Source organism: Opisthocomus hoazin, chromosome 8 (genome assembly GCF_030867145.1).
Source record: "Opisthocomus hoazin isolate bOpiHoa1 chromosome 8, bOpiHoa1.hap1, whole genome shotgun sequence".
Taxonomy (NCBI): Eukaryota; Metazoa; Chordata; class Aves; order Opisthocomiformes; family Opisthocomidae; genus Opisthocomus; species Opisthocomus hoazin.
The window spans coordinates 73531058-73554616 of NC_134421.1; the positions used below are offsets into that span (position 1 = coordinate 73531058).

General features: G+C 52.8%; 1 protein-coding gene across 3 annotated transcripts in view; it reads right to left on the reverse strand.

Annotated features, from left to right (window-relative positions):
- Nucleotides 1-55: 55 nt before the first annotated feature.
- Nucleotides 56-23559, reverse strand: part of AHCYL2 (adenosylhomocysteinase like 2) — a 131712-nt gene continuing 108208 nt past the window's right edge. For 2 of the 3 annotated variants that reach the window (XM_075427793.1, XM_075427794.1), the window contains exons 7-17: nucleotides 16600-16706; nucleotides 14498-14614; nucleotides 9934-9997; nucleotides 8648-8736; nucleotides 7082-7152; nucleotides 6849-6943; nucleotides 5982-6080; nucleotides 5490-5558; nucleotides 5326-5404; nucleotides 4460-4580; nucleotides 56-2906 (exon numbers count right to left, since the gene is read on the reverse strand). In XM_075427793.1, coding sequence (XP_075283908.1) covers nucleotides 2900-2906; nucleotides 4460-4580; nucleotides 5326-5404; nucleotides 5490-5558; nucleotides 5982-6080; nucleotides 6849-6943; nucleotides 7082-7152; nucleotides 8648-8736; nucleotides 9934-9997; nucleotides 14498-14614; nucleotides 16600-16706 — 918 coding nt within the window. In that variant the 3' untranslated portion in view covers nucleotides 56-2899. The remainder of the gene's footprint in view (nucleotides 2907-4459; nucleotides 4581-5325; nucleotides 5405-5489; nucleotides 5559-5981; nucleotides 6081-6848; nucleotides 6944-7081; nucleotides 7153-8647; nucleotides 8737-9933; nucleotides 9998-14497; nucleotides 14615-16599; nucleotides 16707-23559) is intronic. The other variant, XR_012764705.1, reaches the window with a different exon arrangement.

Here is a 23559-nt window from a genome sequence, read left to right on the forward strand (position 1 = left end):
AGCCCCAAAAATTCCCCGCCTGCTCCTGCCAGACCCAAAAGATGCTCCGGAGAAGTGGAGTTTTCCAATGTTTTATTGGTGTTTTGAGATTACAGAGTCTTTATTGCTGATCTAATACAATCACTCAGACATTAATATTTAAAACATCCTTTTGAAAATGTTACGTTTGCAAAGATTTCGTTTCCTCACTGCAGGCCGATGACAGGTTTTGTCTTCTTATTCCTAAAGTTCAGAACAGAATTAATTTCCTTATACAATTTTGCTGGTGTTACCTAAATCTCCTTTTTCCTAATTCTTTAAAAATCTGTTACATAAAAAAAAAAAAACAACCCATTACACATTTAATTTAGAGATGATCACAGAATATGATTCCAGATTGATTAGGAAAAAGCCAAGCAAGCAAAAAAGCTTACAGAAGAAGCGGAACGACATGGAGAAGAGCTTTAAAAATCGAGGTGGGAAAAGCCAGTTGGGACTTTATTATTAATTTTTTTCTTTTTCTCCTATCTACCTGGAAGATAAAACGGGCTTAAAAATCGGCACGAAGGAGTTCACGGATGAGGACAGCACCACCGTATGCTGCACGAGCGACGGACACGGGGGAGGTAAGCGACTGCGTGAGCTGTACCGAAGGGTCACGTGGATGGAGAGGGATTTTCCTGGGGGCAGAAGCGGCTGCGGTTGGGACACCCGTTTTCCAAAAGCTGCTTTGCTGGACATGACCCCGCAACCGCGTTTCACCTCGACCGAGAGCAGGATTTCACGCTGCACATCTGCAGAGAACAACAGAACCTCTGGGGTTCGTTGGTTGATGCAGACCAAGGTACTCCAGCGTGGGGAAAGACCCGATCGTGACGTTTCAAATAGGTCAGGGGACTCTTCCCAAAAGTCTCTGGATCTGGACAAATTTCATGAGAGAGCAGAGATTATTTCATGTTTGTGGCTAGTGATCAGTCTATAATGAAGCCTTCTCAAGGCCCTAAGGCCTCCTCAAACACTCCTCAAAGTGTTCTCAAATCCCCAAGGTCTCCTCAAAGCCCTGAGGTCTCCTCAAAGTCTTCTCAAATCCCCAAGGTCTCCTCAAAGCCCTAAGGTCGCCTCAAAGTCTTCTCAAATCCCCAAGGTCTCCTCAAAGCCCTAAGGTCTTCTCAAAGTCTTCTCAAGGTCTTCTCAAAGTCTTCTCAAGGTCTTACCTCTAGGCTTTGAGAAATTTCAAAGAGAAACTTGGAATAAGCAAGCATACGAGAACGTTTGCTCGGAAGACGAGCGGCTTGTGGTCAAGCTGACTTCAGACCTCAGCATAACGAGGACTTGGCCGCTGAGACCATAATTCCACAGTTTTTCCTTTCTTGTGCGTGAACGAGCTGCCACAGAAGTTTTTTCATGATGGCGAAGAAGTCCATGAGGACAAAACAAGAATCTCTGGCTGATGAGGGACTCGGGTACCAAAGCAGCAACCGCAGGATAAAAGCTTTTGTGCTCACGGGGCCAGGCAATTTTAGTTTAGAAGGACCATGTTCTCCTTGTGAACCATAAAAGTGACTCTGATGGGACACAGAGACTTAGAAAGTCACCTTGGTAAACGTGCCACGCTGTCCGCAGCGTTCAGACGGGGCATCCTGGGCTAAAAAGAGTAATTATGGCAAATTTGTTCTCCGTTGGCTCTGTTGTATCAAGATTTGAGATGACTGAAGGGTTTTAGTGATGCTGAACTCTTCTCTGGGCACAGAATCGGTGTGGGGATTACTCCGGCGTACGTCTCATACACTCAAAGGGGATTTCCAGATTTTATCGTACAAATATTACTAGAAAATAAAACTCCAAAGATTTCCAATGAGGACTGAAATTCAGCTGGAGAAAGACCTCGCGTGGACAGGGGTCCTCCCAGCCGGGGTGGCCAGCGAGCTCTGCTTGGGTTTGGAAGAGCTCCGCGACACGTGAGCAGCATTTGTTGGCGAGGTTGCAAGGCTCTTCCACCGGCACGGGCACGCGAGGCTGCCCTGTAGCCCCACCAGGAACACGACTTTGGTTGAACCGTAGGAGGTTGGCACTCGTAACGTAAGCAGCAGGAAAATACTGCGGAGCTGTGATGAAGGGCGCGGCGGTGGGTCCTACCCCACCGCCACCACGTCTGCCTCCGAGCCCTCCCGGCTCCTCCCGCGTGCTAGGGGCTAACCCCCAGCTGGCACTAACGACCAGACCCTTCGTTACAGCTTTCAGCAGTGCTAAGGCAAAGTTCACCGACTCGCTGGTGGAACCGTCCCTCGGGCAGTTCGGCGGAATTATGAGAGGTTTCTCCAGCGATCGCCGGCGAGATTTACCGCTTCGCTGCCGAGGCGGCACCCGGCTGGTCGGCAGTGCTGGAGTGAACAAGGTTTCTCGCTGCGCTGTCAAGCGGCATGAGAAACGCAAACCCGGCCGCCCCGCAGCCAGCACTCACGGCTGCCGGGATCCTGCTCCACTGGAAGAAGCGCTGGGATGCGAAGGAAACCAAAAGCAACGTGTGACCTCGAAGTCAGACCCCGCGGCTCCCATCGTGGGCGTTGGATTAACGGCGGTAACGGACTGTTCCAAGTACATCGCAGCAATTCAATTCCACCAGCTTCTTCCTCGCCTCCCCTCATCCTCCCAGCCCCGAAAAAGAACAACCCAAAGAGAAAAATGAAACAAATGGAAAGAAATCCACCGTCTCCCAGTCCCGCGGCAGTACAAACACCAGTGGCAGAGGCCGCATGTACAGTATTCTAATTTAATAAATAAATAACCTAAACACACTGTCTACTATGTGAGCAAGCCCGGCTCTAACTTAGGACGCTTGCGCTGTTTCATCCTGTACAGTAGTTGAGAAAAGACTTGGGTTCTTGTTCCTCGCGATTCTCCAGGACACAGCAGCAGGAACTTAATATCTGGGGAAAAGACGAGAAAATGAGTTTTCGGTGAGCTGCTGGGACAGAGACGCGCGGCTCCCCCAGCACGGTGTATTCTGGGAGGGGCAGACACCAGGAAAAGAAATGATTAAGAAAGGGACTCGATCCCCATCTCCTCCCCCACAGACAGGTTTAGCCGCCCGCCCTCGCTGCTTGAACGCTGCCTTTCGCTTCGAGTGCGGGACGGGGAAAATTCAACGGCGCCCGACCGACTCGGGGGCCGAACTCCAGCGGTTTGCGGCAACATCAGCTCCGAAAATGGGGAGGATGCGGTGAAGGAGCAAGAGCAAATGCCTCGAACGCCAAAGCCTGGCTCAAACCGGCTGAATTTATTGGGAGGCTCCTGTCGCGCCGGGAACTAAAGCAGATAATTCATATCGCAAACGAAGCTACGCGCAAGGAGAGAGAGGTGCTTGCTCTAACGAAGCGAGCTGCTGAGCAGCACAGGGATGAAGTCTAATCGCAGGCTTTATCCAGAAAAAGAGACTTCGTGCACCTGGAGATCTCCTCTCACCTCCCGTCCCACGCACCTACACATCAAAACGGGGAATTTGGGAACACCCAGCTCTGCCTTTTGTATCTGGAGCTTCAGTTCCTGCAGGACAGCAAGCCAAAGCTGTCCGAGCGCATCCCCGCGGCGCACGGGGGAGGCTGGAGTCAGCACGGCTCGCCCTCGGCGCGGGGAATTCGCTGTGACCCTCCACTTCTCCCAGCTTCCCTGGGCACGGGACAAACCGCGCTCCCCGCAAGGTCGGGGCTACAGCCGGGCACCGAAGCTGCAGAGAAAATGGAACCGGAGGAAATCCCTCCGCGGGAGGGCACGGCCGTGTGGCAGCACCGCAATAATTTCACAGGTAACACAGGGCAGGAAAAAAAAACCTCACGATCTGGCAAAACCCACTAAGACCCAAAACCGGAGCGTTTCAGTGCGGCGTTGCTCTCATGTGAGCGCTGAAGACCCGCAGGCCAAGAAAATGCCTTTTCCTGCACGAAAAGCATCAGGGCTTCACCCCCAACCTGTGTTTGGGCAAAGCTGTTTCATTTTCACTGTAAAAAATGCGTTGCAGTCCCAGCTACAAACATAAACCCAGAAAGGGAAGCGATCCAGGGGCTTATATTGAAAATTATTATTATTTTGGGGGCATCAGCCCAGCCTGAGCTGGGGGAGGAAAGCCATCGAGCAGAGCCTGTCCGAGGCGCGAGGGGCGAACGCTGCTCTGCGCCATCTCACCCTTGGTCAAGCTTTAAAAATAAAGCTGTCATCGGAGTCGGCCGGACGGCACCGCTCCGCCGTTCGCCACGTCTGGGCGACAGCTGCTGCCAGATACAAGGGGCTCGTGTCCTGCCAAGGGCTCCAACCGCGCCGTCCCCTTCCCGGCCGGACCGCTTTCTCCGTGGCGATGGGAATTAATCAGAAAGCCCACGGTATCTTCTGAAGGGGATCGGTGGGATTCAACCCCGTCCCCTCTGCCCGCCCCGCGCGCGTACCCCACCCTCACGGCAGGAGGAGGAGAGAGGCTGAGGAGCAGCACCTGTAGTAGTTTGGTTTGAAAGGTCCGTTCTTATTCAGTCCCAGGTATTTCGCTTGTTCATCCGTTAGCTCTGTCAGGTGGGCATCGAACGTGGGGAGGTGAAGGCTTGCCACATACTCGTCTGAAACGATTTCAAGCCTCGTTAGTACAGTAAAGGGAAGGCAAGGAATCCCCTCCTGTGCACTGGGGCCCTAAAGCCCCATCTGGGAAAGGCGTTTGCTGCTAAATCGCAGGACTGCATTTCACCCAGATTGGAGAAAACCAAGGCTCTCATCTATTTTGAGTCGGAGGGGAAAACCTTTCTCTGAAATACCCTGCTAGCAGGACTCCTGGGTCTGCTGCTGCGTCACGCCGTGCTCCTGGGCAAGCCGGGATGCTCTCCCGATGCAGGAGCCACCGGGCATTTCTGGTAGGTGACACCTAACCCCCAAGCTAGGGACAAGCTGCACCTGGTCTCAAAAAATACACTGAACACACAAAAGAAGGCCAGTTCTGGAGCAAAAGCATGGTCAGTGTAGCTGTGTCCTCAGGTTCTGCTGGCGGAGCTGCTGGTCAGGGACGACGCGTTTTCGCAGCCAACGAAGGCAGCTCTGCCCCAAGCCCTACCCGAAAACCTCCCGCACCGGCACTGATGGGCTCCTGCGGTCAGCCAGGCGCGTCAGCCGGTTTTCCCCAGGTGGGACAGGGAAACAAAGCGTTCAACTTCGTGAAGAGCCCAGACCCAGCGGGAAGAACCTGCTGGAAGACCCTCAGCTTGGCAGGGAGGCAAACGAGAGAGCCCAGGAGCTCTCGGCCCAGCTCAGCAAAACCTCCCATCTGTTCAATGACAAAACCAAAAAAAGAGAAGGCAACGAGCGCATCTTTACCCATTTTCTTAGGCAGCAAGTACACGTCTTGCTTGTAGCGGCCTTCGGGAGCGTTGTACAGCTCTATCAAAGCCAAAGCCTGGATGGAGAAGACAGTTAGGTGAGTAACTGCTGCCCGCTGCGGAGCGAGACGCTGTGTTTGCCTCAGCCCAAACCCTACTCGCCTGCGTGGTGGCAGTGATGGACAAGACGAAGGTGGGGACGGTGGAGCAGCTCAGGTTCAGCAGGCGGCCCTGGGAAGCAAAAAACTGGTCGTTATCTCAAGGCGGCACCAAAACCAGTTTACAGCCCTACAGAAGGGACAAGAATCACTGGTGAAACGCATCCCTTCTGGGATGAAACAACGTCTATCATCACATGCACTTGAAACCCCAGATGCTGGTCGTCCGTATTACTCAGTAAGTGGAACTCTGATAAAACACCCTGCAGGAGACACGCTGGGATGGGATAAAGAAAAGCACAGGAGCTTTTCTGTGTTCCAGTAATTCATGGGCCAAACCAGCGTTGCATTGAGCCTTTCAACCAGAGGTTGAGCTGCTGAGGCCCAGGAGGTGGTTTCCAGACACGTTCCAGCCCCGCCGCTCACCCAGCCCTTGTTTTCTTCCTCCGCAAGCACAGAACAGGTTGTAATTCCTGCTCCTTCACCCGCAACTCACCTCCGCCAGAAGGACTATTCTCTTCCCGTCTGGCCAGATGACGTGGTCCACCTGGGACCTCACCCTCTCCCAGGTCAGCTCGGGTGTACGCAGGCTTGCCTGAAACATGGTGTGAAAACAGTTAAAGCACTGGCAAAACACCAAAACCCAGAAAGTTACAGAATAGGAGGGAAAAGAGGAAGCCACTCGCTGACATCGTCCCGGGCTTATAGCTTCCTTTGGGTCCAGTCGCCGTCCCAGGCCAATGAAACCTTTATGAATCACAACCTGGAACTATTTTTATGATTACAATACATCAAAGCTCTGTTGTTGAAGCTCTCCTGGCTGAAGAGGATTGACGGCCACCAACCAAACTCTGAGTGGCTGCGGTCACTTCTTCCCAGCACAGAAAACGGCTTCAAACCCACAGGTTTGGCCAAGCGATCCTCCACTGACCCTCAGACGAGTCTCTCCTGCTTCCCTGCTCGTCTCTAAGCACGGGCGAGCAGATTTCAGTGCCGTTCGGTAAAGCACGGCGGGGCTGAGCGTGCTGAGGTGCGTCACGCTGAACTCCTGGCTGGGTCTTAATGCTGAGAGAACAGGAAAGCGGAGGGACTGGGCTGGAGAGGGCGACTCAGACTCTCCAGGGGAAGGAAGGAGGCTGGTGGGTACCAGACACTACACTGGAAGGAGTTTGGCTCCCGGGCGTCCTTTGGGATCGCAGGAATGACGGCGACGCACCTGACGGTGTCTGCTGAGACACGGGGAGCGCTGGATGGTTTCATCTCCTCCCAGGTGCTGGCTCAAGCCGGGCTGCCGAAGGGTCCCGCAAGCCCCGACACCCCACCCCGTGCCACCCCCGCTGCCGACGCGCAGCCCTGCGCTCACCACGTCGATCTCAGTGTTGGAGTGCCCCATGTTGCAGACGATGCAGCTGTTCTTCATCCGATCCAGGTGTTCCCTGGTCACCACGTTCTTGTTGCCTGCCAGACAGCAACATCCGCCATAAATCCCCGCGTTCGCGTTCCCCATCTTTTTGCCCTTTCCTTTGGAAAACGATGGACCCGATCGTCGGGCGCGCACCCCTTACACCCCACCCTCCTGCGCTGGGGGCCGCGTACCTGTGCAGGTGATAACGATGTCAACTTGTCTGATGACTTCATTGAGTTTCACGAGCCGGAATCCATCCATGCTAAGAGGAGAGGGGGGAAAAAAGTAGTCAGAGAAACAGCAAAACCTTGCCAAAAATAGAAAAAAAACCATCAAGTGATTCTCAGGTCCTCAGTTTAACTTTCTAACGCCAAAGCAAGGCAGCGTGCGAAGGGCCACGTCCCCCGCGTCACCAGGAGGGTTTCTGGACTCAACCTGGAAGATTTGGGACTGTTGGGGGAGAAGCAAAAAGAAATTTTGGGGGATTTTCACTTTCTGCCAAGGCCTCCGCATCTGCAAATCTCCATTTTCAGCCGAGACGGCTTTTTTAAAGCTGCTGCTCCCACAAAGTACATCCAGAAGATGCAGAAACGCCCTCCCACTGCAGAATCCTTCCTGACACGGATTTAGATCATCTTAAAAACAACCCAGCCCCGCTCCCCCAACCCCCCAGATGTCTGTCATTAACTCTGCAATCCATATTTTGGCACCTATGTGATCTTTAGAAGCGCTGAGCGCTCAGCAAGTCCTTCCTGACTTCACCGAGCAAGGTGCATTCGCACCTCGGGTAACAAGGGCAGGGCTTTTTTTAGGATTTCTTGACAGTCCTCCCGAGAGCTGATTTCTGTGACTCTCACAAGCCACAAAACCATAGTTACTATAAAAAAAGGTGGGTTTTTTTTCTGCTGTATGTCCCATTTACTATTTTTTTTTTTTTTTCCCCCCACTGCAAACTCCTTACGAGAGGGGCCTCACGGTGTTGCCTCGTGCAGAGTCAGGGAAGGGGCTGCTGCAAACGAACAAACTCACAATTAAGGACGCGGGCGCTGGATGTGCCACTTGCAAAGGTCGCAAAGCGAACTGGAAGTCGATCAGCTCTGCTAATTAAGCAGGGCTCATTAGTTTCCTCACCGCGACAGCCCTTGGAAAGCTTGCTGTTGGGAAGTGGCCGTGGGTTTAAGGCTCCAGGTGCTTTTGGGACTCTGGTGTCCCAGTCACGCCCCGCCTCGCACCCTGGGGTGCAGGAGCAGCACCTCTGCACCCAAACAACCTTTAACGGGAGGAAACGAGGTCTCGGGACTAATTAATTGCAGCGTGCCCGCGTGAGGGGAGCGCCGCGTGCTTTCAGCCCTGCGTCAGGGTCCTGGCACTAGCGAGGAGAGGTCTGTGAAGCAAAGGTGATCACGGAAACCGAAATATTCTGGGGGTGAGGGGTGTACACAGCACCGTAAAGCCTGAATTTGCTCTCCAAAGGTCGCAGCTCGCTCCCACCATCCTTTCAAGCCATGTCATTAAACTCTTGGCCACTGTGGTTATGGTTACGCAAGCTGGCGCGTGGGATACAGATGCTTTAGCGCAGGAACCCTTTTCTGGCCGTAGGAGAGAGCTGTGGGTCCCTCCGAGGGCGCAGAGAAGCCACGAAGCCCTCACCAGCATCCCTCTCGGGAGGGACCGCTGCTGAGCAGTCTCTGGTCACGATTTTCCTGGGGAAAAGAAAAAAGCCTAAAGAAGAAGCCAGGCTCGGTGCGACTGCTTACCAGGCCTGGAGGGCACAGATCGGATCGATCTCTGTCACATACACGATGGAGCCCATGGCCTTCAAAGCAGCACAGCAGCCCTTGCCAACCTGGGGAGGGAGCAGAGCACAGAGGAGGGGTGAGAGGCCGAGAGCTCGGGAGACGCCGAGTGCCAGCGCGGCCGCGGGAAGCGTCCGGGGGCCGCGCAACTGCGGGCGTCTCTTCTGCAGCCCCGAGGGCCCTTCCCAAACCCTCTCGGCAACTCTGGCTGCAGACACTCGGTTGCTGGGTGCACGGAATTCCTGGACTGGGAGCAACCTAGGACCTGAGTCAGGCTCGGCTTAGCTAAGAGAGGCACTGAAAAATAGAAAAGTGCCATTGATTTCGGTCCCAGGGAGCTCTTTTTTCCCCCAAACGTCGTGGCTTCCAGAAAGCACCACGATAACAAGAGATTACACTTATCTCAGGGAACGTTTAAGAGTCTCTTGTAACCTTTACTCTACTTAGGAAGCTTAACGGTTTAATCTCCTGGGGGTTAACGAGCTTTAACCTTCACACAGCAGACACGGTGCAGCTCGCGGGGGAATTCAGGGGAGCGGTTAAATGACCAAGGGTTCCCAAAAAATACGATTGCACGTGAGAAAATTGTCCCGTTTCACCTCTTCAATAAAGAGAGTCCCAGTACAGCACCCACAGCCCAGCCCACTGTAACTGGTGTCAACTGGTCCCAGCAAGAACTGCCGAAGGGCGAATATCCCAGTCTCGCCTCGAGAGAGGATTCCTCTGTTCAGGGGTGGAAGCGCAGGGGTAAGTCAAGGTTAACTTCTCTTTCTTGACCACGCTTCAGCACGCAACGCTGCAGCTGCACAGCACCTCTGCAGAGCCCAGCCTCTGAGTACTTTAATATTCTAATATTATATTAAATGGAATATAATACGTAATATAAATAGAATATATAAATATAATGTAGAAATATAATGTAGAAATATAACATAGAAACACAATATAGAAATATAATATTGATGTACAATATATTGATATCTGAATATGCAGATGTGCAGACACAAAACATATTCAGAATACTTCACACTCATTTATTTCAAGGTTCAGGCTCGGGATCTGTTTAATACTAAAGAAATATACTGGAAATGCAGAAAAACCCCCAGTTTTGGCAAACCCGCCACGTTTGAAGACACCGCAGACGCAGAGCAAAGCCCCGAGGCCAGAAAAGCCCGGTCGGGTGAAGCTGTGCAGAGGATGCGCTGATTTTACACGCAGCACCCGCACGTGAAACGCGAGCCCCTTACCTCCCCGTAGCCGCAAACCACCACCTGCTTTCCTCCAAACATCATGTCTGTCGTCCTTTTAAGGCTAAGAAAAAAGGAAAAATAAAAACAATTACAGACCAGCAGTAAGATCTGTTCCACTGACGACGCCGTGAAGGTTTGCTCCTCCTAAACGCCGGGGTTGTATCCTGTAGCCCTGAGGACTCACAGCAACTCTGGGTGCAGGGAGGACCCAAAAGGCACCTAAAAACTGACTTTTTCCTTTGCTAAGGGTGGGTGCTACCAGTGAAATGCAACAAAGAGGAAGGATTTGGGGTCTGGATCCCTTTTTTTGGTTGTCTTTTGTTGCTGCCCTCGTTTAGTTTTTTGGGTTTTTTAAATTCCTTTGTTTCGGTACTCTGAAATATTTAAAATCTTTTAAAGAATATTTTTCTTGATTTTTTTTTAAAGACAAAATACCACCCCAGAAATAATGACAGAAGAAGCAGGAATGTGGTCATTTATTGCCAGAATCCCAGGGCTTCCCACTAATAAAGGTCTCCCTTCCACTCGGTTTCCTTCTGGTTTCTCCCTGAGAGTGGCCTACATTACGGGCTATTTTTAGCACACGAGTAAATAGGTTAGCGGTGCAGGGAAGGTGAAATTCCCTTCCCTTTCCAAAAGAATTTAGATAAAAACCACAGCAGAGCTGATTGCACCTCCACTCAGTTTTCCCTTGGCCCAGTTTTAGATGCCTGGGCCAGACTTAAGTCAAATCCCAGCTTAGGTCCCCATGGGGTCCACCATCCATCACCGCTGAAGACAACGAGATAAAGAAGATTTTAAAGATTTTAATGCTTCAGCCACTGACAGCATCCACTACACATGGAACGTGGAGCTAACAGTTGTGTCCTGGGACACTCAAAATTTGGGGGCAACTCCTCACGGGGCAGCAGACCCCCAGGACAGAGGCTGCCTCGTGTGTCTCGAACCCTGCAACCGCAGAGCAGAGGCATGGCCACGATAAAGAAGGAAGGGTTGCTTAATTAGAAGAATAACTTCATCAAGATGTTTTCATAGAATCTGAGAACGGTGTGGGTTGGAAGGGGCCTTTAAAGGTGATCTGGTCCAAGCCCCCTGCCATGGGCAGGGACATCTTCAACTGGATGAGGTTGCTCAAAGCACCGTCCAACCTGGCCTGGGATGGTTCCAGGGATGGGGCATCGACCACCTCTCTGGGCAACCTGGGCCAGGGCCTCACCACCCTCATTTTTCCAGTTATTGCTTCTTAGAATCTTTAAGGTTGGAAAAGAACTCCAAGATCAGCAAGTCCAACCGTCACCCCAACCCCCCCATGCCTGCTAAACCATGTCCCCAAGTGCCACAGCCACACGGTGTTTGAACCCCTCCAGGGATGGGGACTCCCCCACTGCCCTGGGCAGCCTGGGCCAACCCCTGACCACTCTCTCAGCAAAGAAATTCTTCCCAATATTCAATCTGAACCTCCCCTGACGCAACTTTGAGAGAGTCCAGCGGAGGGCTGCGAGGATGAGGAGGGGACTGGAGCATCTCTCCTGCGAGGAGAGGCTGAGGGAGCTGGGCTTGTTCAGCCTGGAGAAGAGAAGGCTGAGAGGGGACCTTCGAAATGCCTCTAAATATCTGCAGGGTGGGTGTCAGGAGGATGGGGCCAGACTCTTTCCAGTGGTGCCCAGCGACAGGACAAGGGGCAATGGGCACAAATTGAAGCAGAGGAAGCTCCAGCTGAACCCGAGGAAGAACTTCTTCACTCTGAGGATGACGGAGCCCTGGCCCAGGCTGCCCAGAGGGGCTGTGGAGTCTCCTCTGGAGATATTCCAACCCCGGCTGGACGTGGTGCTGTGGCCCCTGCTCTGGGTGACCCTGCTTGGGCAGGGGGTTGGGCTGGGTGACCCACAGAGGTCCCTTCCAACCCCGACCATGCTGGGATTCATTCTGTGATTATGTCAGCAAGGAACCACACACTGCCAATCTCGAGACTTGTTTAAACTTTAAGCCGTATCAAATTATCAACATGAAAAAAACCCATTTTCTCTTGAAGCAGGCTGTCTTCTCCTCGGAGGGCTCCTCCTCCACACCACAGCTATCTGGCACAGAGCAGGCAATCTTGCCTCTGGCGTTCATCTCACCAGCATCAACGCCAGTGCGGAAAGTCAAATTTGTCCTTGCTTCTGCGCTCACTTGTCTGCTGGGACCACGACCAGATGCAGTGTGGGCAGAGAGGAACCTGATGAGGTTCAACAAGGGCAAGTGCAGGGTCCTGCACCTGGGGAGGAACAACCTCATGCACCAGTACAGGCTTGGGGTGGACCTGCTGGAGAGCAGCTCTGCGGAGAGGGACCTGGGTGTCCTGGTGGATGACAGGTTAACTATGAGCCAGCAGTGTGCCCTGGCTGCCAAGAAGGCCAATGGGATCCTGGGGTGCATCAAGAAGAGTGTGGCCAGCAGGACAAGGGAGGTTCTCCTTCCCCTCTACACTGCCCTGGTGAGGCCTCATCTGGAGTACTGTGTCCAGTTCTGGGCTCCCCAGTTCAAGAAGGATGAAGAGCTACTGGAGAGAGTCCAGCGGAGGGCTACAAGGATGGTGAGGGGACTGGAGCATCTCCCCTACGAGGAGAGGTTGAGGGAACTGGGCTTGTTCAGCCTGAAGAAGAGAAGGCTGCGAGGGGACCTTATAAATGCCTACAAATATCTGAAGGGTGGGTGTCAGGAGGATGGGGCCAAGCTCTTTTCAGTGGTGCCCAGCGACAGGACAAGGGGCAATGGGCACAAACTGAGGCACAGGAAGTTCCGTCTGAACATGAGGAGGAACTTCTTCCCTCTGAGGGTGACGGAGCACTGGAACAGGCTGCCCAGGGAGGTTGTGGAGTCTCCTTCTCTGGAGATATTCAAGACCCGCCTGGACAAGGTCCTGTGCAGCCTGCTGTAGGTGACCCTGCTTCGGCGGGGGGGTTGGACTAGATGACCCACAGAGGTCCCTTCCAACCCCTACTATTCTGTGATTCTGTGATTCTGTGATTCAGTGTCTCATAGTCTGAACTGTAAGAGTAAAACTTCTCCCAGTCTCACTTAGCTGTGACAAAATTCAGTAGTGGAGGTGGTGAGGACACGGACACCCAATTCCATCAAAATAAAGAAAAAAAAGAGAGGCAGAGAGGGAAAAAAAAAAAGATCATTGAGATTTACAGCCTCTCTAGATCACAACTTCAAGTATTTTGCACTGCATCTCAAGACCAGCAGTCTCAGAAGACACGTCGTGTTCCCGGCACCCACGTATCCATCAGCAACTGATTCCAGTCCAATCCTAAGAAGTACAGCAGCACCAGGACGCTGCAGAGCTGGTCCCAGTCCCTCCCGCTGCCTGCTGTGATTTTTCGGGGGGGAGGGAGCACAGAGCGATGCAAACCCTCTTCTGCTCGCTCGCACGGCGCGTGGCTGTAAATCCTGCAGCACCAGGGCGGGGAGAGGCGGATCAAGCGTCCATCGGCCCCGTCACGCCCACCCTCTGCACCTATTTATTTATGGTCAGCTGAAGGACAGGGTTTAATCCTCAGACTCAAGCCTACACTCTGGACACGCAACCGTTACGGGACAAAGTCTTGGTCTACCACAACCTCTTCTCTTTTCGTTCTTTCAGTTTATTTTATATCCACAGGAGGGGATGAAAAAAGGCAACTAGAAAGGCAAAGAATGTTGTTCTGAAGCAGCTGGTTGACTCACACACATGCCACAGACACGGATGGGTTTCATCCTGATGCCACAAAGAGGGAGAGGGAGGAGTATTGTAGCCATCTGTGAGGACTTCTGAAGCCCTCACAGGAGTGCGAGAAGCTGCAGGGCTTGAACACAGCTCCAGCCATGCTCACCAAGAAGGGAACACGCACGTGAGTCACCTACACGCGTGGAAGGGCAACATCACCCTGAGAGCACGAAGGCTCGGTGACCTCCCTTGAAGGGCACCGAGAGGTGCCCCATATCACTATGGCTAATAAAATACCTGATGAGGCTTCCAGACACCCTGGGAAAAGAGAATCACAGAATCACAGAATGGTCGGGGTTGGAAGGGACCTCTGTGGGTCACCCTGTCCAACCCCCCTGCCAAAGCAGGGTCACCTACAGCAGGCTGCACAGAAGATGCACAGAGGAGCAGAGACAGAATTGATGCGCCCCATTCCTACGTGTGGCTGGGTTAAAAACGTTGAAATTAGATTTGGAGAGATGCTCAGGTCTTTGCTGCAAGATCATTCTCCTACGAACACAAAATTCAAAGAAGTTTGTTCTCTGGTGCGCGTGTTTGTAGACCTTTACATACAATTGTATCAATAAATCATCGGGCCTTCTGACCTCAGAGATATTTCTGCTGACCCTCAACGTGCCTTGCAGATCCCCATCTATGATACAAATGGGATGGACCAGAGGTAATGAAGGCTCTCTGCTCTCCTCTGACACATCAATCAATCTAAAACGACCTGGAGTGGCAGGCAGGACAGACCCACGGCCCCAGCTCCCCGTGGGGTCTGACACAACCCGAGCAGGGGTCACGGCCCCGGTTGGGTGGCCACGTACGTACCCGTCCAGGATGGACTCTCTGCAGCAGTACAGGTTGTCAAACTTCTGCTTTGTGACCGAGTCGTTGACGTTCATGGCTGGGACGCAGAGCTTCCCCGCTTTGGACAACTGGTACAGCCTGTTATGGATACAAGAAGAAACAGATGAGCAACAGCAAAATATTTCCCTGCGCTCTACTGTGGTGTGGTCTCCAGGTCTTGTTTCACTGGAGTGAGCAGTAGACATCAGGCAGGTCAAAGATAATCCATTAACAGGAGCTCCTCGTTTCAGGGGGAGAAATAGCACTGTTCCTTCCACCATGTTTGTATCTGTTTTCCTCCTCTCCTGAAGAACGACCAGGTTGGCAAGAGGCATCTCATCAAAACGTCAAATAGCAGATCAGAAGGTGCTCTGGACTCCACGTGCCTGATAACCGCTGACATTACGACTGTCCTCTGATGTCCTCAAAAGGACAAAACCCCCCAAATCCTGCTTCAGATAGCGTTAAGATGAGAGCTCCTGTAATTCCTCCAGCTCTTACAGCTCGAGATAAACAGGAACGGCCAGGAAGAACAACATTCACAGCAACGTGAAGCTGCCACGCTCACCACCTGCAGCAGGACACTCCTTCGAGCAGCAGGAGTGTCATCACCAAGACGCAGCAACCAGGGTGGAGAAGACCTCCTGCTTCTGAGAGCAGACTCCACTCCCGGCAGCAGCAAACCCACTAAAAATCCACCTGAACGCGACACCACGGCCATGAAGAGAACCTGAAAAATCATCTCCCTGCTCCAGACCTTCACAGAATCACAGAATCACAGAATAGTAGGGGTTGGAAGGGACCTCTGTGGGTCATCTAGTCCAACCCCCCTGCTGAAGCAGGGTCACCTACAGTAGGCTGCACAGGATCTTGTTCAGGCGGGTCTTGAACATCTCCAGAGAAGGAGACTCCACAACCTCCCTGGGCAGCCTGTTCCAGTGCTCTGTCACCCTCAGAGGGAAGAAGTTCTTCCTCATGGAAGAAGAAGGAGAAGCTGCTCCCTCGGTCAGTCTCTGCAGACCACCTCCAGGTTTCTCCTCACCCTCACGTTGTCACCTGGGGAGCCTCAGTCCCCACGTCGCCTGTCCCCTGGAGCTAAGGGGCACGCGTTCTCCGCACGCGCGCATCGATACCGCTGGCCTCAGAAAACAACCTCGTTCCTGGCACGAGACCGCGGGCAACAGTTTCTAACGTTGCTTTTGCTCTCGCACATCTCTTTTGCCCACATTTGGAACGATTCCCGATGCTAAAAATACGATCAGGTCCTTTTCTTGACCCCACGGGCTGCAAACCTGAATCAGCCGCTTCCTCGTTTCAAATATTTCATTTCCCTGTTTCGAGGGCTGCCTGCGCCGCCAGCCAAACTCTCAGCCAGCTCCAAGAGCTGCAGCCGAGCCTTTCACCCCTGCGAAAATAAAGAAAAAAGCAGATTGTGCTGCTCTTCTCCTCGGCCCCCTATTTTCTGTCCCCTGTGATATGATTAACGCCACGAAAATCACCTCTGCTACCTCGGCCGACCCTGGGAGCCGCTTCTCCCACCACCGTTCTGCTCTGAGAGCGATGGACGTCGCTCACTCATACGCCTGCGTCTGTGGCTCTCCCTTTCCGGACTCCCAGCCCAGCCAGAGTCGCATTTCCTCTTCCCAAATCTCACTTCTTCCCCTAGATTTAGTTTAGGACCATGCTTTTGGCTTTCTCCAAAGCCCATCCCTCCTTGTGCAACACCCTCACCCCTTCCTTTTTTCCATCTGCAAAACCACTGCCCCGACTTCCCAGGTGGAAAACCAAGACCTCGTGCGCTTCTCCCAGCCAGGCAGTGGTCAGTAGGTGCTCCCAACCCTCGTCTGAAATCAGGGCAGTAGTTCCATGTCTGCTGCTTTCACTGTATGAGAGACCTAAACCAGTTCTTACAGGAAAGCCAAGCCCACGCTGAAGGAAAACCACAGACCACGAATTAGGAGGCTCAACGTCCAGCCGAGTCGGTGGCATCTTACAGCTTGGGGATCTTTTGGTACCAGCACCCTGAGGCTGAAGATGCTTTGGTCCAAACACCTCCGTGCTGACAGCCCAGCCTGTGCCGTTACCTGTGGACCCCAGTCACGCTCTCCTCTACGATCCCCTTGATCTTCTTAAACATGTTGGGATATTTCTTGTAAATCCAGTGAGTCAGATCCCCTCCGTCATCCAAGATCTGTAATAAAAATAAAGACAAAGTCACCGCTCTGAAGATCCAGCAAGGCCTGCTGACCCCAAAAAGGTGCCAGGGGTGAATCACACGCTCGAATCGTTCCTCATCAAGCCCGTGTTTTGGCATCTCAAACACCACATCGTGACAGCTGAGGTGAGACCGCTCCTCAGAGCAGGAGAGCTGCTTCACCCACACGGTGCTGGAGAGGCAACGGGTCAGACAAACGCGGCAGACCTTGGTGTTCGCAGTGAGACCAGGGGAAACGTGGAAGAGCGCGGTGCAAGCTCCTCTCACCATCTCTGGAAAAGCCTTCGAACCATAAACAGTCATCATCTTTTCCCATGGGACTGCTAAGAGAGGAGGGAGGAGGATGGAGAAAGCGGCGGGAGGAGGAGAAGGAAGATGGAGAGGGAGGAGGATGGAGGAAGAGGAGGAGGATGGAGGAGGGAGATGATGGAGGAGGATGGAGGATGCAGGAGGAGGATGGAGAAGGATAGAGGAGGAGAAGGATGTAGAGGGAGGAGGATGGAGAGGGAGGAGGATTGAGGAGGGGGATGATGGAGGAGGATGGAGGAGGAGGATGGAGAGAAGGATGGAGGAGGAGAAGGATGTAAAGGGAGGAGAATGTAGAGGGAGGAGGATGGAGGAGGGGGACGATGGAGGAGGTTGGAGGATGGAGGAGGAGGATGGAGGAGGAGGATGGAGAAGGATGGAGGAGGAGAAGGATGTAGAGGGAGGAGGATGGAGAGGGAGGAGGATGGAGGAGGAGGATGGAGAGGGAGGAAGAGGGTGCTGAGCCTCTAATGCCAATTATAATGCAACTGCATCATAAAATACTATTAAAAATAGTGAACCTCTTTAAGACAACAACTGTGGGCCTCTGCCTGTCTCATCTGGCTTTGAACCTCAAACTCAGCAGTCCAAAACTCCTCTTCATCAGATCACGAGTCTCCCCAGCCACCCATTTCCTCCTCATGACGCATTTCAGGGCGGTGGAGAAAGCCAGAGACTTACTGCTTTAATAAAAACATCAAAGATGAGCAAGTCAAGGTGCCCTTTGAAAAAGCGCCGTGGAAAGGACAGACATCAAAACAATTTGGTCACAGAAATCTAAAAATTGCAATGAAAAGAGACGTCTAAGAGCTCGCCTGTTCTCCGCTGGTGTTATAATCATCCAGCATATGCAAATGCCTGGTAATGGCTTTAGATCCGAAAGTCGTAACCCCACACCCAGACACGCCTTTGCATGGGCTGATGTGATTCGGGTGTTGTTGTGACGTGCTATAGCGTCACCAGGATAATCAAAGACTTCAAGCCAAGGCTTATTTTTCACCTCTGTGGGTGCAGAACCTCTGATAATCACAGAATATCCCACCGCTGGCGACAGCCCGTGGAGTTCATTAAGAGACTCGCTGTTTGCGCCCTACACGCCTTCCTCGTCACGGACGTGGTCCCACTCCCAGCCACTTCGGGTCAGCCCCTGCTACATCTCAGCGTAAAGCCAAACCCAAGGAGGGTGCTGAGCTCTAAACGCTTCAAAGAGGGACCCTCCGGGGTTACCATAAAGAGGAGTCTGGGGAAGAAGAAAAGATGCAGGAAAACCCAAGACGTGCATTTCCCCAAGCCCGGGTGGCCTCGGGTGGCCCAAGCAGTGCCCAGGCAAGGTGGAAAGGGCAACAACCCTCTCCGACTCAAGAAAAAACAGGGAGCAGACGTCACCGAGTGGCAGGTGAAGTGCCAAGGACCTGGGCTAGCTGGGCTGGCTGACAGCACATTGCCCCACATTATTATTATCATCATCATCATCATCATCCTCTTCGCGCGTTCCCTACGCCAACGTCAGACTTCTGACTGAATCATCACCATCATCACCCTCCTCTTTGCCTGTTCCCTACCATATCATTCTCTTTGCATATTCCCTACACCAACGTTGAAGACTCCAGACTGCACCATCGTCATCATCTTTGCACACTCCTCAAAGTCTAAGACTTCTGACTGCGTCCTCCTCCTCCTCTTTGCATGCTCCCTACACCAACGTTGAAGGCTTCAGACTGCACCATCATCATCATCTTTGCACATTCCTCAAAGCCTAAGACTTCTGACTGCATCCTCCTCCTCCTCTTTGTGTGTTTCCTACACCAACGTTGAAGACCTCTGACTTGTTAACCCACCGGTGTGGCGTGCACGTGTCCCAAAATGCAAATGTCAAATCTGAGCAGCAGCACCCTGCTCATCGGCCGGCGGTGGAGCTCGGCAGCTCTCCCACCAGCGAAAAATTAACACGCCCACCATGCTCCTGCGGCAGAACATCCATTGCAGGCACAAATACAACATTCCTGAGCTTTGTCACCACATGACATGGTGGCTTCACGGTAGGTGCCCAACCAGCCATGGGCAAAGAGTTACTTGGAAATAGTACGTACTATCACGACCTTCTTCTCTCCACATCGCGGGGTTTTCCAGTGAAGGCGAACGCTGTGGGTAGCAGATGCTCCTCCACGAATGTCTGGAAAGCACACGGTGTCCTGCCAGAGCACAGCACGCGTCTTCCACACAGAGCGGACTCCGGAGCCTCCAGGGAAGCCCCAGATCCACCTCCTGCCCACAGGCTGGGAAGCGGAGGTAGGTAAGGGTTAAGTGGGCTGAGAAGCTCTCCTGGGCCAGCCGAGGTAGGAATTTAGCAGCCTGGCTCCCAGGACGTCTTCGTTTCATTAATCCCCATTTAATAGGGCACATAATCCTCTTTCTAAGAGAGAATTCTGGGGGTTGGCAGTTTCTCCTTTCCTAGGGGGGGCAGGAGAGGAAAAAAAACCCCAACAAATCAATGGAGGAACACGCTTTTAAGGAAGGTCACCTTTATGTGGCAGCCCCAAATGGCCAAGCAGCAAAGCCCGTGGTGTGTGCCCCGTATTCCTGCAGTTGTCTCAGCTTTACACAGGTTATCTGCCTGGCCTTCATTCAAATTCTTCCCAGGAAGATTTTTTTTTGGGGGGGAAAAAAGCCTTTATTTGAACATGCAAAGAATTTTTCGTACAGCAAAGCAGCCGTTCTAGACGTGAGCCCTGCTCTGCCTCTCGGTGCTGCAGCTGCCTGAGGCCCACCGAGAAGCACGATCCGCAAACCAACGTGCCCGGCTGCGGTTCGCCAACATCCCTCTCCATTTTGGCACTTGGCCTCGGAAAAACCACCTTCTGTCACCCCGCGCCTGCAGGGACGTCTCTCTCTTCGGAGCGGGAAGCATCCTCTGACCCAAGCACCAGGAGGTATCTAGTCCTGCTCCCCTGCAGCAGCACTCACACTGAATTTTTACAATTTTCGACTGATTGGGTGTATCCATATCCCCTTGGTAGGTGTTTCTCTCTCGGTGCTTTTCTCTCCACGTAACCAATTTCACGCTGGTTGTCTGCGTGGCTGTGACTTCTCACTCCCTCAGTCCTCCCATTTCGCGTTTTCACCAGCAGAAAATCTCTGGCTCTTCCATGAAAGAAACTGGTGTCTCACGGTGCCATTTTCCAACCTCTTTAAACCCATCTAAGACCCCGCTGCCACCGAATGTCTCGCCCTGTCCCCCGCTCCAACTCTGTCAGGGCAACAGCTGACACCATGGGGCTGACCTGGCCAAGAACAAGTTGATTAAAATTCGCTAGGATCAGCTCAACAACACAACTGAAAATAACGCGCTACAGAAAACGACTGATGAAAACGTAAGGAGACGGCAGGAAGGCATGGCTGGAGGCGGCATCAAACAGCCCCGGCGGCAGCGTGGCCCGAGATCACTTTGTGCTGCAAAGGAAACCAAACCCTCAGCCCTGCAGATTGAGTATTTTTCAGAAAAAACCCTCTGAGCCGTTCCTGTCCGGCCAGAGCACTCTTCTAAAGCTCTGCTACTCCCATCAGGAAAACCCAAGTGTCTTTTTTTCGGAGAATCTCAGTATTCATGGCCAACTGATCCCATGGCCTAGCACCACACAGAAGCCCAAACACTGCATATTCAGATTTTTGGACCGTAAGACATCCCGATCACAGAATCACAGAATCACAGAATGGTCGGGGTTGGAAGGGACCTCTGTGGGTCACCCAGTCCAACCCTCCTGCTGAAGCAGGGTCACCTACAGCAGGCTGCACAGGACCTTGTCCAGGCGGGTCTTGAATATCTCCAGAGAAGGAGACTCCACAGCCTCCCTGGGCAGCCTGTTCCAGGGCTCTGTCACCCTCAGAGGGAAGAAGTTCTTCCTCGGGTTCAGCTGGAGCTTCCTCTGCTTCAGTTTGTGCCCGTTGCCCCTTGTCCTGTCGCTGGGCACCACTGAAAAGAGCTTGGCCCCATCCTCCTGACCCCCACCCTTCAGATATTTGTAAGCATTTATAAGGTCCCCTTGCAGCCTTCATGTATTCACACGGGACAAAGTCAGCTCCACCACGCCTCGCGGTGCCTACCTGGCACCAGGACTGGTGGGAGCCATTTTGGGTCAAGGTAGTTCTTCCTCTACTTACTTCTTTCTACTTACTCTTAAGTAGAAATAAAGATCACACCTCTCTTTATTGAGCTTAAAGATGCAGAAGCCTGGAAATGGAGATGCCATTTCCATGCTACTTTCAGCGCAGATCAACAAGTACAAGCTGGATACTCATGCTCTGAGTTACTCCACACTTACAAAAGTCCCAGCTGATTAGAGCATCTTCCAAGCACTGCACGGCCACCAATAATCATCAACGACGCCGAAAGGTATCGGTGATATTTTGTTGCTGGGAAGAGAAGAGAAGACAAGAGACCATTCTCCTTCGTGAGGGTGGTGAGGCCCTGGCCTAGGCTGCCTAGAGAAGCTGTGGCTGCCCCCTCCCTGGCAGTGTTCAAGGCCAGGTTGGACGGGGCTCTAAGCACCCTGGGCTGGTGGAAGGGGTCCCTGCCTATGGCAGGGGGTTGGACTGGATGATCTATAAGGTCTCTTCCAACCCAAACCATTCAGTGATTTAATGATAAGATGTTAATTTGGATTCATACAAAGGTGATGGGCTGCCAGGGGCAGCCGGTTGGAAGCCAGCAGCTCAGGCTCAGTCCTACAACCTGGGGACACATCTCCTGGATTCAGGATATCGGGAGAAACTCTCAGCCTCGAGACAGAGGAGAAAATTACGATGCATGCTCTGACAAGTTGCCACCAGCACAGGGAGCAGAGTAGGTCCGTCTCGCTCCAGCCCTGAGCCTGAAGGACTGGAGAGGCTAACTTTGTCTCTCTTCTTCGGCCGAGTTTGCCAGCTCATCTCTTGGGAAATAATCACATGAAGAAGATCCTTTCCACGCCTGTTCTTCACCCAGTGTCCAGCGTCCTATTTCTTATCTCTAAAAACGTGGACCGCCAGAATCCGGCACGCAGATCTTGGGGAACTGCTAGATCCCAGGCGCTCCCCGGCAATTATTTCGGTGCTCCAGGAACAGGTCTGAAATTACCCTGATGGAGAGAGACACGGCGCAGAGCCAAGGCGTCTGAAGACATCCTGGGAAAGCGCAATGTGCGTATTCTGGTACGCTGACTTCTTCCATTCGACACAGTCTCCCATGATATCCTCCTGGGGAAGCTGAGGAAGTGTGGGCTGGATGAGTGGTCGGTGAAGTGGACTGAGAACTGGCTGAATGGCAGAACTCAGAGGGTTGTCATCAGCGGTGCTGAGTCTGGTTGGAGGCTGGTAACAAGTGGTGTCCCCCAGGGGTCAGCACTGGGCCCAGTCTTGTTTAACTTCTTCATCAACGACCTGGATGAAGAGTTAGAGTGTACCCTCAGCAAGTTTGCTGACGACACCAAACTGGGAGGTGTGGTAGATACTCCAGAAGGCTGTGCTGCCATTCAGCGTGACCTGGATAGGCTGGAAAGCTGGGCAGAGAGGAACCTGATGAGGTTCAACAAAGCCAAATGCAGGGTCCTGCACCTGGGGAGGAACAACCCCAGGCACCAGTACAGGCTTGGGACGGACCTGCTGGAGAGCAGCTCTGTGGAGAGGGACCTGGGCGTCCTGGTGGACGACAGGTTAACCATGAGCCAGCAGTGTGCCATGGCTGCCAAGAAAGCCAATGGGATCCTGGGGTGCATCAAGAAGAGTGTGGCCAGCAGGAGGAGGGAGGTTCTCCTTCCCCTCTACACTGCCCTGGGGAGGCCTCATCTGGAGTACTGTGTCCAGTTCTGGGCTCCCCAGTTCAAGAAAGATGAGGAGCTACTGGAGAGAGTCCAGCGGAGGGCTACGAGGATGATGAGGGGACTGGAACATCTCCCCTACGAGGAGAGGCTGAGGGAGCTGGGCTTGTTCAGCCTGAAGAAGAGAAGGCTGCGAGGGGACCTTATAAATGCTTACAAATATCTGCAGGGTGGGTGTCAGGAGGACGGGGCCAAGCTCTTTTCAGTGGTGCCCAGTGACAGGACAAGGGGCAATGGGCACAAACCGAGGCACAGGAAGTTCCGTCTGAACATGAGGAAGAACTTCTTCCCTCTGAGGGTGACGGAGCACTGGAACAGGCTGCCCAGGGAGGTTGTGGAGTCTCCTTCTCTGGAGATATTCAAGACCCGCCTGGACAAGGTCCTGTGCAGCCTGCTGTAGGTGACCCTGCTTCGGCAGGGGGGTTGGACTAGATGACCCACAGAGGTCCCTTCCAACCCCTACTATTCTGTGATTCTGTGATTACTGGCATTTTCGATGGCAAATCATTCCTCAGAAAGAAGAAGAAAGCAGCTATCGTGTCTAGACTCAGACTCAGGAGCTTGGGGGTGGATTTTTTGACACTCGCAATTGTTTTTCAAGGTGACAGCGAGGAAGTGAGCGGGTGTAGACTGGAAGGGACAAAAAAACCCACTCAAACAAGCTGATGTTG